We start from the raw sequence: 17366 nt of genomic DNA, 5'->3' as shown, positions 1-17366 counted from the left end.
TTTTAACCCAAATAATTATCTTTTCCTAACCCTAACCAAGCATTTTTTTTAATTGCTAAACCAACTCAAATCTTAACAACAGCGTTGTCACGTCATTTCATTTTAACATTATAATTAGTTGTACAAGATTCGCAATGAAGAAAATCGCTCACAAATCTCGCGAGAGCTTCGCAAATAAAGGATTCTCCTCTAGACCCTGATTAACAATACCCTCTGCTTCCAATAAATATTTTTTAATTTGATATTTATATTTATTTTATTTTATTTATATAGCTTAATACATATATTAATTAAATAACATTTGTTATTAATTAAAATAATTAAGTTATACTGCTGGACACAAAATGTCCCCTACTTAACTAAAAGGCCCATTGTCATTATATGTGCATTGAAGGATTCGTGTCGACTTAAATCACACTTGTATTCTGTTCTCTCATCTTTATTTTACTTACATATTCATTTATTATCTACTAAAACATATATTTTCTTTGAAAATACATTCATAATTAATTATGTCAAACAGGTGTACATAGACATACTTATGAATAAAATAGATAAATGATACAAAACGTACATAAACTTAATACATTTTTTTTAAGTTATACATAAAAACAGATTTTGTGTGAGCATATAATTTTTTTTTGCTTTATGATACTGCCATTTATCAATAGGCCTTGTACTGAGACATATTTTTAAATTAGTATAATCATGAAATTGAACTTAACTGAAAATAGTGCTACTCCACTACAATTCAAGGGGACATTTTGTTTGCTACTTTATTCTATCACATATTTTTGCTATAGTTTACAGGTTTTTTTTCAGATAAAGATTTTATGTATGAAGCACACCATCACCTTTTGTTTCGAACTCATCTTATTTAAATTAATTATTTACCTATTATTATTGTTGTTGTTATTTTTTGTTTTTTAATTGAAGCTTTTTATATTTATTTTATCTTGGCATCCACTTTGCTGCTGTAACACTGGAAATTTCCCCACTGTGGGACTAATGAAGGATTATTATATCTGTTAGCATTTTTTTTATATATATATATGATTGATTGATTGTAATTTTAACCGTCTCTCACTTGAAAGTGTAGATAAAAAAGCGACTACCTCTAATCAGCTCCTTATAAACACGTGACTGATGCTCTACTAGAACAACGTTGTATCACAAGAAGGAACATAACAAAGACGTGCATTTGTTTTTATCCTAGTTAACTGATTATTTTGTTAAGATAAATCGGTTCATGCTAAAACTGTTTAACTTTACACACGATAGGTGGGCTTCTCATTAAGAGAAACCTGCTAGAGAAATATCTAAAGAGCGTTTAGTTCCTGCTTGTTTAACGGCAGCCCGGTGTTACTAGTACGCTCATCACGTACCCTGTTGGCTACGGTGTCATGTTAGAGTTTTCACTAACACAGTTAACAAAATTATAACCATAACAACAAAACTCTGATTCATACTTTGACTTAAATCACCTCAAACTCTTCAGAAGTCAACTTTATCCGTGTAAAATCGATATTTTTTTACCGCAGTGCAGGGCGAGTATGCAAAACTGGGCTGAACATCGACCAATCAGAAAGCTCCATACCAGGCCAGGAAGCACATAGGGGGGTGGGACCTTCGTCGTCTCAGCCAATCAAACGGCGGGTCGTCATGGTTTTTGCCTCTCAGCCACTGATCACACTCGTACTGTTTCTAATCGATGATAAAAGTCTTCCACTGATTATACACACACTTTACTATCATGCACAGATACACCACTATAGATTTGTTTTTGAATGATTGAAAGCATAAAAGTACACTTGTTTTGATTCTTCTTTTACTCTCCGATAAAAAGAAAACATGCAGAAGCAACACAGGCACAGGACAATGGCAGATAAAATTAAGTATTTTGACCGAAGAAGTGGAACTCTAATAATAACTAACCTATAATAACAATAGACTTTTGAGCTGTAGTGATTTTAGTATCAAAGGTCTGTTACAGACACTTTCAAACCTGTTGCCTTTTGGTAAAATGAAGGCGAAGGAGAGAATACAACATGTTTTAATTTATGTCCTGGTGCTGCAGTTAGTTTTTAATTAATAATGAAAATGACTTTATAGTGCTATTTGACTTATAACAGCCATTAGCACCCAGCCAACATTCGCCACTGGGTTCACTTTGTTATTCTCCCCAAGTCTGAATTTAAGATTTGATCATATTTAATCTTTTCTTCCTACTCAGACTAACTATAAGTTGGTCAGAGGCACTGGGTCATTAAATGACCATAAATCCACAGTTTTACATATATTTTGCATCATGTCTCTAATTTTAGTCAGAATGGAGTAGCATTAAAAGAACTGCTGAACGAGAACAGAACAGAACAGGGGTCCATAAATGCATTGGGGCTACAGTATATAGGCTGCCTAAAACTCATAATGATTTATATTGATTGTGCTATTTGTGTCTTTGTTTACCAAACTGATCGGATGCTACAGATACACAATGTACCAGGATATAAGATCAGAGCCATAAAAGTGGTGGAATGAAACAAAGTTCTGTAGACTACTTACATACAGTTTTAAGGGGCTTTTACTTCTGATTTCTGCTACTTTATACTTATACTTCATTACATTTTGGAGGATTATATAGTAGTTTTTACTCTGATTTATTTAACAATTTAACCATAATCCTACTGACTGGTATATCCACAGAGAAGTATACTTTTTGTCATATATTCCAATTTTTGTCAACTTTGTCAATTAATTTGTTCCTAATTACATCCTGTAGCTGTTTTCTGTTTCTGTTTCAATTAGTGTTTTGGTTTTTTTTTTGGTTTTTTTTAAATACCCATGTATGGGAGTCCTGTGGTACTGCAGTCAAAAGCTCCCAATTCTGCTTATGCAGTTTAGATGGAACTATTCATTGATGCATGTTCATAAAGTATCACACACTTATCAGGGTCGAAGGGACACTCACTCATTTTGAAGGAGACAGTCAGAGTTCCTCACATGATCTGTTTATTTTAATTTTACACAAAATAAAAATTACTTTCCCAAAATAATGATGTTCTTTTTTTTCTTCAGACACATTAATTACATAAATAATGATGTTATAAGAAAGAAGAGTTACATTTTATGATGGTGGTTTCTTGCAGTAGTTTATTTGTATGGTGTTCAGGGACTGCAGTTTATAGTCCTCATATGTTAAACATGTTGGTAGGATGAGGGTACAAAATATAACCAACAAATAAATCTATTAGTGTAGATTAAGATATGACTTTACTCCACAAGCTAACTAATGTTTGCATGCAATTCATTTGCTAATTATTGCATCAGTGGTTATACTAAAATAATATACATTATTCTGAACTGGCCCTGCTGCATGGTGAGAACTTTTGCCTTTTGTAGACCTGGTTTTAAGAACCAGTTTAGTGTCATCTAGTGGTGAACTTCCAGACTGCAAACAAAAACACAGCGTCTCTCCCTCCCTGTTCCAGTGTGAGAAGCTCCAATGGCCACTAAACTTGCCATCTGTAGATATAAATGGTTCATTCTAAGGTAACGAAATCACAATGAGTCTTACTTTGAGGTGATTATACACTAATGGAAACATACTTAGAAATATTATACTTCATAGTCTGCTAATAGATCGTCTACATCTTCCACACTAGACCTTTAAAGTTATTAAAACGAGCTTCACCTTTACCAACTACAACTTTAACATGATGTTCACATTAATGCATCAGCAATTATAATCAAATAATACAAATCATTTAAAGCCCTACCGAAGACCTTTTGGTTTTGCTTTTTATGTTTTTATTGTGTCATTTTAATGTGTGGTTTTTCCAGTTTTATATTTGATTTTTTATATTTTGGTTCTCTATAAATTGTATTTTCTTTGTTCCTGTTATATACTATTTTTCTTGTATTTTTAGTACCTGGATTTTCTTCCTCTTTATCCTGTTTTTCTACATTTTCCAAGAGCACCTGACACATTTTTATCTCAATTTTCTAATATAATATACAATGTTTTGAATTGGACCTACTGCATGATAAGTATGTAATTTTATTTCTGGTACATTAAAGCTACGACAAGGATTTTTTTAACTGGTCATGAAACAGTCTCAGTTTATTTCTGATGCCTCTATATGACCTACATAAATTAACGAGACCATCCTCAAGGAGATCAACAGTTTAAATATAGTTATTCTCAGTCTGAGTCAGTCAGTGAAATCAGATGAAACAAACCTGTGTTTACATTTTCACAGACAAAGTTACAACGAGTAGTATGCTAGCCAGATAAAATTAAGCAAGAGGAGAATTTTATTAAGATATTTTTGTTTTTGGCATTATATTTAGGGTTTTTTTTATGGTGGAAACACTACCACTTTTGTCCACAGGGGGCTCTAAAATCAACAAAATATGAAATGTCCTTTAGGTCGCATTAAGTAAAGTTTAGTAATAATACTTTTGAACTTGTAAATTAAAATTCTGAAAGCAGGACTTTCAGCTGTAGCTATTTCTACTTTTACTTAAGGAGAAGTTAAGTAGAAGATCTGAGTTTAAGCCCCTTCCTTTTTTAACAGGTTAATCCATATGCGGGAAAGTTTTAACTCACGGTATTTGAACGCAGCATGACATTTTGCTCGTCCCCTTCCTCTAAAAGGGGAGATGCGTTTGCGGGCGTGCCTCCACAAACCAATGGAGCCGAAGGAGAGGAGGGGTTAAATTTTCCACGTTCATAAATACTCTGAGCTGCACTCTCACGTCCGCTCTCTTGCCCCAGACTGAAGTGTACCCTGGTGGACCCTGTTGGCACCGCTTCGTTTCTTCTTCTTCTTCTTAGCAAAACACCCGCAAAAAACCCGCAATCATGAGCAGGAAATTCTTCGTCGGTGGAAACTGGAAGATGAACGGCGACAAGAAAAGCCTTGGGGAGCTCATTCAGACAATGAACACAGCCAAGGTGGACCCCAATGTCGGTACGTGGATTTTACACAACCGTTACACCAAACCTCATTCAAAAAATGTCGAATTTTAGCCACCTGTTTTCTGATTATCACGCTCACATTTATAACTGCTAAAGTCACGTGTCCGCGCTTTATGTCCTCTTTTTTTTTTAGCCGAATTTCCATCCCGAGTCAAAATGGTTCGGTCATTCAATAAATCAATGTCACCGACAGCATCACAGACATACATCTTACTCATTTCACGTCCTAATAAAGTTACATTCAGCGTGAGCTTGTTTTTTTCATTATTTTTAATCGAGTTAGCACATTAACTCGAGACAGAAATGTGTGAATACAGATGAGGGATTGTCAGTAATGTCGGTGGTGGTTGGTGGGTGTGCGTTTGCAGCGGCACGTAGTCCAGCAGCCAGCTCAGCCTCTGCTGTGAAAGTGCACGGTGCATTCAAGTGATTAACGACTCCTCGGTTCTTTCATCTGCAAACGGATGGTACGGTGGCCTGTTGTCCGCTTCTCTTGTTGGTTTAACTCGCTGCGGCAGCTGGGCGGTTAGATAATGAAAGTCAATGGCCACGGAAGTATTAAACAAGACGGAAGGCCACAAAAACACTGATATTTGTAGTGTACGATTTTTCCAGTAGAACTTGAATGCAGCAGTAGACATTTGGCCTGTTGCTGCCTGCTTCCTGCAGACTGGAGACAAACTACACACACTGCTGCTGCTCCTGCTGTTTTTTAGGACTTTTTTTTTTTTCATTCATTGCAGGATACTTTACTGGAAATTAATTGGTGGTGGGAAGTAACTAAGTACATTCACTTAAGTACCATATTAAATACAATTTTGAGGTACTTGTTTTATTAATCTCTTTAAAATATAAATCAATGAATAAAACATGATGTATTTATACAGATTAATCTACCCAGCACTGCATAAAGTAGCTGGTAATAGTTATATTTTCAATATTCTATTTTTACATAGATTTAACATCCAAAATAGCATCATGGCATTGAAACTGTAAACTTTCACCTGTACTTATAAATAAAAGAGACACAAATACAACAGCTTGAAGGTAGAAAAAGGATCATATATGCATAAAATGCTGTCTATAAAAATAAAATTAGGTAAAAAATATCAGGCAACATACACACTGATATGATAAAGACCAATATAGCCGTGCTAAGCCAATATCGGCGGACAGATTTATCAGTTTGGCTCTACAAATTAGCTCCACCTTTACTGGCTGCAACATGAAAGAGAATAATACTATGGATCGTTTAATCACAAGAGAGAGTTAAACTGATTAAAAATGTATTCAATAGTGTACAAAGAGCAGTAACTGCCTCACCTGACACTGTTTTGTCTGGCAGAGCAAATTGTTGAATAAGGAAACTTAAAATGAAAAATAAAAATAGAAGCAACCTGCATTTTATATTTATAAAGTGGTAATGATTGTTTGCATTTTCAACTATGGGTGAAGGTCAATGCACAAAATCTTCCACCTAATTAAGACAGTAATGCATCACTAAATAGAATCCAGTAATTCATACTATTCTTATTCTGGGTAGTAATATTCTGAATGCAGAACTTTTACTTGTAGCAGAGTACTTTTACCCACTGATATTACTACTGTTTCTTAAGTAATATTAACCCGAGCAGAGGGACGTTGAATGTGTCTAGGCCTGTTTCCGCTGTCATCATGCCAGTTGTTCTCCTGCGAGTTTGTCTTATGCAACTGTAGCGTTGTGCAGTCACAGGTCTGATCTGCTGCAAACTGTTGCTCTGTTCAGGCTCACACAGTTCAGACTATCCTTGGACCTTGCTCCATTAATGAATCCACCCACTTACAGTGCCAGAGTGAAACTCAAGCAGACTTTTTTTTTTTTTCCCACTGGCCTCTCTGTGCAGATTTAAAGTCAAAGTTTAGCCGTTTTCTCCCTCTCTCCTTTTTCCTTCACATGTTGGATATTTAAACTCTGCCTCTTCTTTATCTGACCCTTTAAAACGTAGTCTCATGACTTTCCTCTGACCTCTGCAGAATGCAGCCATGTAGGTGACCTTTAGGAGGATGAACTCAGACCTTTACTGCAGAGACGCTTGACCATGACAGGGGAGAAATGACCTTTACCAAACCAATAATAACAGGAGGCCTTTAATATAGACCCGCGTAACCCCAAAGATATAGTTACATTTTGAATGTCAGTCTACTGTACTCTGTTTGACCCACACAGACTGTACTGCTGCTGAAAACCTTGTTTGCACACGAGGGCAAACATTTTGTGTTTGTAGACACGGCAATACATATCAATGTTTAAAAAGTTACACCACTGAGAGAGTTTCATAATTCAATTTCTCATTTTACTCACAGTAACACACAAATATATCGGTGTGCTTGACTGCAAGTACAAATCCAGTACTTCAGTTAATGTGAAGAAGCCTTTAACAGCATCTGAAAACATTAATAACTTCAATTATATTGTTGCACACTGATGTACATTTAAGGCCTGCTGATCAGCTTGGATTGGATGGAGCTTTTAAACGTTGTGTTGGAAAAGATTGGGCTAAATTTGTCTCTTAAATCCCCATGGTGTTGTAATGCTGAGGAGAAAAGTGCAGATGTAGTCTTGTACTTGGCAGCAGTTTAGGGTGGTTGTCCAGGCTTTTCTTTTAAGTGACAGGCCGGTGTTAAAACACACATTTTGGCACATTGTTGCAGTGTCTATTGGCAAGGCCTGGAATCTGAGTGTCCTCTGAATCACACCAGAAGTAAACCCCAAACTACCGTAACATCTGTAATATTGGGGAAATGGGTCTTTATTTTGCTTTTATGAATAATACCTCTCTGTCCTGATGCACAGACTCTACACAAAACCCTAACCTATGCGATCCTTTCTTCGTCTGTGTTAATAACAGAGGTGGTGTGCGGTGCTCCATCCATCTACCTGGATTTTGCCAGGACCAAGCTGGATGCCAAGTTCGGCGTGGCCGCTCAGAACTGCTACAAAGTTCCCAAGGGTGCCTTCACTGGGGAGATCAGGTACATCATGAATGAATCAGGAAAATGGGAAGAAAATAACATGATAAAGAAAATTAAACTGTTTCATTATGAAGATGCTGCTGAAATACACAAATGTAGATCAAGTTATCATGTCACATCACAAATAAAAACCTTGTTAATATTTCATAACTCAGTGTTAAAACAGTTTTATTATTTTGTTTATTATGTATTCTAATTGTTTATTATCTGTCTGCAGCCCTGCGATGATCAAGGACTGTGGCGTGAACTGGGTGATCCTCGGACACTCTGAGAGGCGCCACGTCTTCGGAGAGAGCGATGAGGTAATCCTGGATGATTTTCTCTTTTTATCATAAATCCTATTCTTATGGGGATCCAAGTAATTTGTAATAATTGCAGAGGCCATCTGTGGTCTTAATCCTGTGCAAATCTGCCATGTCAGTAATTTGTAAAGTAAAAATTCCACCACAAATAACCATATTTCACCAAACACAGAGGTCCTGTGATGATAATATTAGTCCCATGTAAATCGGCATGTGACTGATTTGGTGTCGAATTTTGTTTAACATCTCCGCTGTCAGACAACTGAATAAGTATGAAATTTGATCGCAACACATATTGAATAGCAGTAAACAGCTGTGTTGTGAGATCTATCGCATTGACGTTTGCGATGAGTGATGAGAAGGGCAGCTGGAAAAAAAACCCCAATCAATTAATCATCATAAAAAACACAAATATTCATCTTATATCAAACGATAACAACTGTGCTTGTCCCCTCAATTCAAGCTTTATTTCACAGCAACATGTTGCATATTCTCTGACAGCGTTACAAAGCTTATGAAACATTAAGACATAAAGGCCAAAATACTCAACACATATACTTGAATATTCGATAACATGCAGAGAACATTCATAAAAATAATCTGTTATATATCAAATCTTGATCTGATGGTAGATTGGTAAAAATTTTCTTGACCGATCAAAGTGTTAATGGCCAATTAATCGATTAATCGTTATCATCCCTAGTAGTAGCTGAATGATAAGAGTTGGTTCCTTTAATGTGAGTGGAAAACACAAAAAAACTAGATGTTTTTGTGCGTGTTGTTTTTAGCTCATTGGTCAGAAGACGGCCCACGCTCTCGAGAGTGGTCTCGGTGTGATCGCCTGCATCGGTGAGAAGCTGGACGAGAGGGAGGGCGGCACCACGGAGAAGGTCGTCTTCGCTCAGACCAAGGTCATCGCAGGTACGTGACTTCCTGGTAATCCCACTGTAGAGCTTTTATATGCACAGGAGAGGGAGTCTAAATGCCGTAAGACACGTTTCAGGGGCAGTTTGTGCAACCCAGAGAGTTGAGAAAAAAAAAATCAGAAAACTTGCAAAATACTGATTTGAGTGTTATCGCACGTCTCTTTCGCAGACAATGTAAAGGACTGGAGCAAGGTCGTGCTCGCCTATGAGCCCGTGTGGGCCATCGGCACCGGCAAGACCGCCTCTCCACAGCAGGTAAATATAAGAAACCGCAGAGAATGATTACAGCAGTCTGTTGTGTTCAGAAGCCATAGTGAGGTTTCCGTTTCCCGTGTGATAACTCAGGCTCAGGAGGTTCACGACAAGCTGAGGGGATGGCTGAAGACCAACGTGTCCGAGGCCGTGGCCAACTCTGTCAGGATCATCTACGGAGGTCAGTCAGCGCGACGAGATGAAGTTTTTGCGTTTGCGTTTTGACTCAACACGTCGAATCTCCTCTCATGAATGTGCTCCTCTCCTCAGGCTCTGTGACCGGCGGTACCTGCAAGGAGCTCGCCTCCCAGAAGGACGTTGACGGTTTCCTCGTGGGCGGAGCCTCCCTCAAGCCAGAGTTCATCGAGATCATCAACGCCAAGGCATAAATGACTCCGGCAGATCCATTCAGACGATCCAGCTCCATCATCCCTCACTCTCAGCACTTAGTCCTCTTCCCCTTTTTATTCAAAGTATTTGTGTATTGACGTCATTCCCTCCTTTTCCTTTATTTTTTTTAAGTATATTTTGTCATGAAGAAAAGGGACAGGTTGACACATACACTGTACTGCACTGAAAAGAGTTAAGTCCACTGAGAATAGCCCGTGTGCACACTAACTTCCACACCAAGTGCTCAAGTTCTAAAGACTGTCAAGACAACTACACCTTGAGGTGGACGGCCAGTCCGCGCCTTTACTTGAAAAGTTTACGAACTTTTTTTTGTAAACCGTGTCACAGCTCATGTCAATCAGATTTATTTGTCTTTTTAATATCGATGTCTCTCTTTTGTGTGATTATGATGTTCTGTGGCTTTTACCTCCCTGTAGACGTGCATGATCCGCTCTCTCATTGGCTGTCCTGGCCGAGGGGGGAAGTGTCCATTACATGTGAATCATACTGGCCGATGGGTTGAAGGGTGGGAAGGCTGTAATGAAACATTATAATAAACCGTTCAGAGACTGTTTTGTGTCTTGCTCTTGTCTTGATGGCCGTCCCGTCTGTATTTCTTATATTTTAGAATAAAATAGATCTTTGTCATCTGTCATGTGGCAACTTTTATGCAGTGTGTGCCATATAAAATGCAAAAATAACAAGACAATAAGTAAAAAACATGATAAGTAAGTGGGACAAGTTAAAAAACTGCAATATGAGATGAAGGGATGCCTCCTTCTACATGTACCGTTAGACTTCCTAACCGATTCTTCAGATGGCAGCGTGTTCCTGTGAGGATGATGTTGATCCCGGTGGTATTCTGAGGACGGCAGGGAGGGAGTATCTGGTTACAGCGGCGAACTCCCGTTAAGACAATGACATGCAGAGAAGCATTTGACGGCTATTTTTATCTCAGCGCCGGAATAAAACAGACACACAGCAGTGAAAGATTCATGTATCGGGGGAATATCGTGGCTTTGCCAGTTACAAGCTTGCATACAGAAACTAATGTTTATTAGAGTGTAAAATAAAACACAATGCACGCAGTGTTTTATTTGCTGCATCTTTTGTTTTATATTTTAGGATTTATTCCCATTTATTAGGTCTAAACACAGTGAGAAAATGTATTTCCAGCTTCTCACTCTTTGATACACAAAACAACATTTGAATTACCTCTTAAATCTCTGACAAGACAAGGATTAAAGTGATTTTTCTCCACTTTTACTTTTTGTTTTGAAGGAGAGGGGTGTGACATGCAGCTGGAGAAGCAGGGACGTTTCAGTTATATGTATTCATGAGAGGCCAGACGATGAAACAATTAAAAACACACTCCTCAGGACATCAAGACACAGAGGGCATTTGATTTTAATTGTTATTCTGCAGGTCAAAGTGCTTCACAAGAGAAATAAACAACAGGGGGCATTAAAAACAGGAGACACAAGGAGTTACAATAATAAAATCCTAAAGAAAAAAGGATAGCACGAGTAATAAAAACAAGCTAATCACAGTAAAACAATTTTAAGATATAAAACCCATAAAACAATGACAAAAGTGGAATTAATTAGAGTCCAGATCATAAAATTATGCTCTGAAATGTTTCTTCAAACTGTAAACAAGTTGCTTGTCTTATTTGTGGCTGGACTTTGTTCCAAATCTCTGATGAGTAACAACAGAAAGATGCTTCACCATGTTTTTTTTTATTATTATTTTTTTATAGCAGTGTGGAACATTGTCAAAAAAGCAATCTGAGAGGTGTGAAGGTGCTAAAACAGTTGGTGCTTTAAAAACAAGTGAAAGAATCTCAAATAGAGAGTGTAATGTCACTAGTTCTGGAGACATATGTTCTCTTTTCATGGGTTTTGCTCAAACTCTTGCTGCTGCATTTTGAACAAGTTGCAGTCGATCAGCGGTTTGTTTAGGTGATCGAATGTAGAGTGAATTACTTTTCAGCATCTTCCAAACAGACTTAGAGTCTAACTCTTGTGCTATTTCTTGGATGAAAAGCATCTTTTGTAACTCTGTTGACATGTGATTTAAAATTCAGCTCACAATCTTTATGTTGCACATGAGGAAATAAACAATTCAATCATTCTGAACTGTCCATCAGACCAGATAAACTGCAGATGAGAGCGAGCAGAAAGTCTATTTTATGCTACACGGTGTTTAGATGCTTTATTGTTTTTCCCTCTGTGGTTTCGACCTGGATTGTGTAACCTATGTTTACACATGATGAGTTGGTTTAGCATAAATGTTCCTTTGTAGCATCACCCTGTGAACAGTTACAGCACAATAACAGACACAAAAAGGACAGTAACAGGTCACAAAAGTCACAGAAAAGTTCCTGCAAAAAGTCTCTCCTGAAGCATCGTCCAGTTTCTGGATCAGGTTAGTTCAGCTCAGGCTGAGGTCAAAATTTCATCTCTGATTTCCTTCACAATCTGCACGTCTGTCTTCAGCAAACACTCAAATATTTGCGCGTCCCACTTTCTTTGTCCTCTTTATATTCTTACTGTGTTGAAACAGCCACGGGACTGAAACACCTCCACCGAACGCAGCACTGTCTGCACAGGAGGAGGACGAGGACAAAAAGTTTTCCACACATAAATGGGAGCATAGTAACACCGTGTCATATGAGTGAAACTGTCAGTATTTATTATGTGCTCAGTTTAACAAATTATAGTATGTTATGAAGTTTTAACTAGGTCAAGAAAAGCCTGAGCAGGGACAGGAATGGCTAGAAATCCTATGCAAAACATTTTTTATCATGTTAGTGCAACCTGTTCTTTACTTATTTATTTATTTTTCACATCATCCCCGAGGACAAACTAATGAATAAATTAATAAAATACATAATACACTTAGAAGCATAGGTTTTCTGTAAGCATGTAAACATGAATATCATTGAGAATGAACTCCATGTGAGCATAATTTCATCTGAAATATTAAAAGTATTTAACAATATGTGACAAGCCCTCAAGATAGGATTAAAAATGCAGGAGCCACCCCGGGGCCTTTACCATTTCACTTTTTAATTATGCTTCTTGTGGGGCACATTGCCAGACAAAATTGTAATTAATAATATTACCACAAAGTAATTGCCATCCAGGCAACCAGGCACCTCTGGCGGCTTCAGGGCCCATGAGATTCCCTGGTCAGCTGATGTGTTGATTTAATGTGATTTAGTTTTGTGAGCTGAGATCTGACAGGAATGGTTTTAACCAAAGAGTATCAAACACAAAATTTCAAGCTTGGATAGACTCGCACCACTAAGAGCATCTCGGTATCTGGATACAGATCACATTTTAATACCATATGATGTTGGAGAAGTTGACATATCATGTTGTTGAAGAACTCATCCTTTGTATAAAAAAAAAAGAAAAAAGAAAAAAGGGAGAAACCACTGAATGTTTCAGGAATTTCGTGCAGATCAACATGAAGATAATCTTTCCATTTGGGAAACTTCAGTTACAAACAATGGCCTTTAAAAAAAAATGCAGTTTTTCAGCAGTTTCAATGCAGGGTTGCATCAGAAAGGACCAAACTTTTAAACTAGCTTAAAATTAAGAAAAAATTACTCTAAACCTAGATCAAATTTATTTCTGTGGCACTACAACTTTAAACTGTGATCCAGTATTTATGTGAAAGCTAACCAACTTTTTAGCTCGGTAGCAAACAATGTAAAGTTTTGTTACCTTTTGAAATAGCAGGAAACAATACAAAATCTTTTTAGCTAAATAGCAAACAATATTATTTAACATTTTTTTTTAAAAAAACAAAAAACTAGTTTGCAAATTATTTTAAGTTTTGTTAACTTTTTGGCTAGCTAGCAAAGATAAGCATTTTTTGTTAACTTTTTAGCTAGTAATGCTGTATTAAGCCATTAACTGTTTAATTTGATTAACATCACAAGTGTTGTACCTCTTGAATTTGTAACTAATAAGAATAAGAAGAATACAAAGTTTTTCACAAGAGTTAAGAATATTCATTTAAAAGAAAAATTCTAATTTAATATTATTTATGCTTATGCATTATGTATTTATTTGCTTGTTTACTTATCTTTCTGTCTCCTCATCTACTAACTACTTATGATTTTACTTTCTGATGGAATTATTAATTCATTTATTGTCATTTGAAGTGCTATGTCTGCTTGTCTGTGCATCTAAGTGTTCAATAAACTAACTAATCTTAAATTAAAAATTAAATTATTCTTTCTTGGTGTCACCCAGTGTGAATGTTGCGTTTTTGTTGCGTCATATTTATTGCACTTGCATTTTGCATTTTTAAATTATTTTTATTTGTTCCTGAAGACGGGTCTTGTCGTTGCACCGCCGGTCCAGCAGGGGGCGGTGTCTCCTCACACTGACCCCTCCGTGTGTCTCTGTCTCATGTCCGTGTTTACAAGCGAAGCGTGACGTTCACGGACTCGCAAGAATACCTCTGTTGGAGCAGCTAAAACCTCGTAAATTTCTGCGTTAACGTCCAGAGATGATCTCGCTGAAAGCTTTCCTCACCGACAGGCTGACGGCGGCGGCGGAGGAGATATTTGGAGCTGTTGAAAGGACAATAGCCGAGTACAAAGAGGAGATTTGTCGCTCAAAAGATTTAGAGATCAGTCGTCTGAGGATGCAGCTGAAGCTCCTGAAGTCAGGTTGGTTTGAATGGAATCTGCCTGCAAACAAACCTCATGCAAATTTTCGTCATTTTTAGTGAAACCGCATGATTGTGATGTTTTTATTATGTTTTATATGTAGAGCCACGGTTGGATAGATGCATAGGAGCCCAGCTGCAGCAGCACACCCATCACCACCATCACCATCCTCCTCCTCCTGCTGCTCCTCACCATCAGTCAGTCCCTGCAGTGGAGGCTCCTGAGCCCCAGCAGCACTGTGAGGAGGAGGAGGATGGAGGCAGCAGCATGGAGCAGGAGCACCCAGAGGCCTCACAGGTGAAGAAGGAGCACCAGAAGAGCCACAGGGACTTCTGGATGGGTCACGACGAGGCAGAGCACCTCGACAGCCTCGAATCAGACATCAAAGACTTCATCTCCTCCCCATCCGGTCTGAGGGGCGCCCTGCAGGACCCCACCTTACCCTTCCACCCCAGCAACCACAACCACAACAGCAGCAGCAGTGGCGAGGAGAGCAAAGACAAACCCTACTGCTGCTCTGTGTGCGAGAAGCGCTTCAGCAACTGCTCCCACCTGGCCGCTCACATCAGGACCCACACCGGAGAGAGGCCTTACAGATGTGAGATCTGCAGGAAGACCTTTATCACGACGAGCGCCCTGAACAGACACCAGACCATCCACACTGAGGGGAAACACTTTGTCTGTAACTACTGTGGGAAATCCTTCAAATGGATGGAGTCCCTGGGCAGACACATGAGGAGCGTGCACAAAAGAGAGAATATGCCTGAATAACTCTGAAATTGCACAAATGTCCAATAGATTCATGTTGTCACTGTATGTCAGACATCTATAATACGAGTATAAAACACCTGAACCTGTGCCAACAAAGAATATAATGTCTGTTTTCTGTGTTTAGTCGTGTTGGTAATTGTGCATGGACCTCATCGAGTCTTCTCTACATTCACTGTAGCTGCATAAAATGACGTGCAAATGAACTGCAAACACACATTTTTATAAAGACTTTATCATAAACGTATTCTTACAAAATAAAATGTTGATACTCTAAATACTTAGTGTGTTCTTTTCTTAATGTAATCTGGTTTCTGCTGCAGGAACACGAGTTCCTCAGTCCTCCAGTAGGTGGCAGTAGCAGCATTTCATTCACAGTTTCCCATCAATCTACTACACTTGGCAGTGTACTGTAGTGTCTAATGTACTGAGTATGTTCTGCTTTTCTGGGGACTGAGAGTTCTCTCCGCCAGCAGGCTTCCAGTCACAATATGAGGGTAGTAACCCCTTACTCACAGTGTTGGAAAGTAATTAAGTACAATTACCCCGTAGCCTGCTGTACTTTTCCAGTGTTGAGGTATTTCCATTTTCTGCTACTCATGATACACTTTTACTCCCCTATGATTTAGAGGAAAATATAGTTATTTTTACACCACAGCATTTATTTGACTATTTAGTTTACAGACATTTCAGATAATTATTACAAAATATAAGACAATATAAACTGGCGTTTTATTCATCCTGAAGGACATTCTTGCCCCAGATTGCTCCAGAATTACAAATAAGTGAAATAAAAACATAACATTTGAAGTGTATGAAGAGCAGACGCAAAGAAACAGCGTCTAAAAGACCAATAATAGTGGTAAGAAAAGTACAAAAGTAAGCTAAAACACAATGTAGTAACAGGAATTACACTGAAAGTATTATTGGCAGACACTGAGAAAAAGTTATATTGCACCAGATAATGATTGTAAACAGCACATGATATAGATATGACTGTGAAAGCACAGTGTATTAAAACATGACATTATATATAATAGAAAAAATAATATTTCATATAGTATTGAACATAATAAAGCCTCTGATACTGAAAAGCAATACAGCACATCGTTTTAAAAATCGTTCACTAAACATAATAGAAAAGTACTATTGCACATGGTAATGATAATGTAAAGTAATATTGTAAATAACATTAAACATAATAGAAATCTGATAGTGATGCTTACACATTCATTCATCAATAATTACAATCCAATAATATGTATTAGATAATGCACAGTGAGCAGTCCTGCATCACCCTGTTGGGGGTTTATTTTACAGTAATGAAAAAAAAGATCCTGCTGATTACACTACTGACTGAATAAGACTACCCTTATTAATAATAGTTTATAATGCATCACCATTTAATCATGATTTATAAACATTTATAACAGGTAAAATGGAGCTTTATCGTAAAAGTGTAAAACTATGAATGGTGAAAATGTCAAGATAAACAATATTGCTAAAGCTTTAGTGTATGAATCTGTTAATTTGATGCCAAATGAAACTTTTCTGACTATTAAGAGACGCTGACGGTGGTTAAATGCAGGTAACTTATTAACAGATATGTGATGAGGTTGACAGGTATAAATGCTGCTGACGGAGAAGTTAAAGTAAGTTAAGTAAGCAGTGAGATCTGAGGTTTAACTGATCATGATTTGGTAAGCAAGTCTTTACAACCTAATTAACAACCCAGTTGTTAACTATTTATGAGGATAGTCTTGTTTTAAAGTGGCACCAAATAATAGTTAAATGATTAAGATTTCTGTGTAGTCGATGTTCCCACAGTGTTGCATGACAGGAGAGAATATTGTTGTAACCGTTGTCCCAAAAATACCCTTCAGTTTTGGATCATTTTTCCAGAAAACATTAAGTGACCACAGCGGTACAGTTGGGTTATCCAGTTTTTTCTCTGTGGTCAGACTGAATATGTTTAAACTGTGATTTGTATGTTCAGCTGTTATTCCAGTTTCGATAGTGCTAACCTCAGACTAGCCTTCTATTTC

At 37.5% G+C, this 17366-nt stretch overlaps 2 protein-coding genes and 1 non-coding gene across 3 annotated transcripts; 2 read left to right on the top strand and 1 right to left on the bottom strand.

The window, feature by feature from the left end:
* Positions 1-1281: 1281 nt before the first annotated feature.
* On the bottom strand, positions 1282-1339 carry LOC146321954 (U7 small nuclear RNA). The gene has a single exon (XR_014771440.1). It is a non-coding gene; the product is annotated as a U7 small nuclear RNA (small nuclear RNA).
* Positions 1340-4751: 3412 nt separating this feature from the next.
* Positions 4752-10435, top strand: tpi1b (triosephosphate isomerase 1b). Its single transcript, XM_084727279.1, has 7 exons — positions 4752-4973; positions 7870-7993; positions 8211-8295; positions 9084-9216; positions 9391-9476; positions 9567-9654; positions 9744-10435. Exons 1-7 carry the CDS (start codon positions 4865-4867, stop codon positions 9860-9862), a joined length of 744 nt encoding a protein of 247 aa, XP_084583405.1. The 5' UTR covers positions 4752-4864; the 3' UTR covers positions 9863-10435.
* Positions 10436-14189: 3754 nt separating this feature from the next.
* Positions 14190-15599, top strand: LOC146321952 (uncharacterized). The gene is made up of 2 exons (XM_084725762.1): positions 14190-14553; positions 14657-15599. Exons 1-2 carry the CDS (start codon positions 14391-14393, stop codon positions 15322-15324), a joined length of 831 nt encoding a protein of 276 aa, XP_084581888.1. The 5' UTR covers positions 14190-14390; the 3' UTR covers positions 15325-15599.
* The last annotated feature ends 1767 nt before the right edge of the window (positions 15600-17366 follow it).

Source organism: Lutjanus erythropterus, chromosome 9 (genome assembly GCF_056507025.1).
Source record: "Lutjanus erythropterus isolate fLutEry1 chromosome 9, fLutEry1.hap2, whole genome shotgun sequence".
NCBI classification, from domain to species: domain Eukaryota; kingdom Metazoa; phylum Chordata; class Actinopteri; order Lutjaniformes; family Lutjanidae; genus Lutjanus; species Lutjanus erythropterus.
Note: the sequence above shows the minus strand (reverse complement) of the source record. Positions and strands in the feature narration are given on the sequence as shown.

Coding starts and splice junctions, on each gene's coding strand:
- LOC146321952 (XM_084725762.1), top strand. CDS start 14,391: ATGATCTCGCTGAAAGCTTTCCTCACCGACAGGCTGACGGCGGCGGCG. Junction 14,554..14,656: donor GCTGAAGCTCCTGAAGTCAG/GTTGGTTTGAAT, acceptor TTTTATATGTAG/AGCCACGGTTGGATAGATGC.
- tpi1b (XM_084727279.1), top strand. CDS start 4,865: ATGAGCAGGAAATTCTTCGTCGGTGGAAACTGGAAGATGAACGGCGAC. Junction 8,296..9,083: donor TCTTCGGAGAGAGCGATGAG/GTAATCCTGGAT, acceptor TGTTGTTTTTAG/CTCATTGGTCAGAAGACGGC. Junction 9,477..9,566: donor AGACCGCCTCTCCACAGCAG/GTAAATATAAGA, acceptor GTGATAACTCAG/GCTCAGGAGGTTCACGACAA.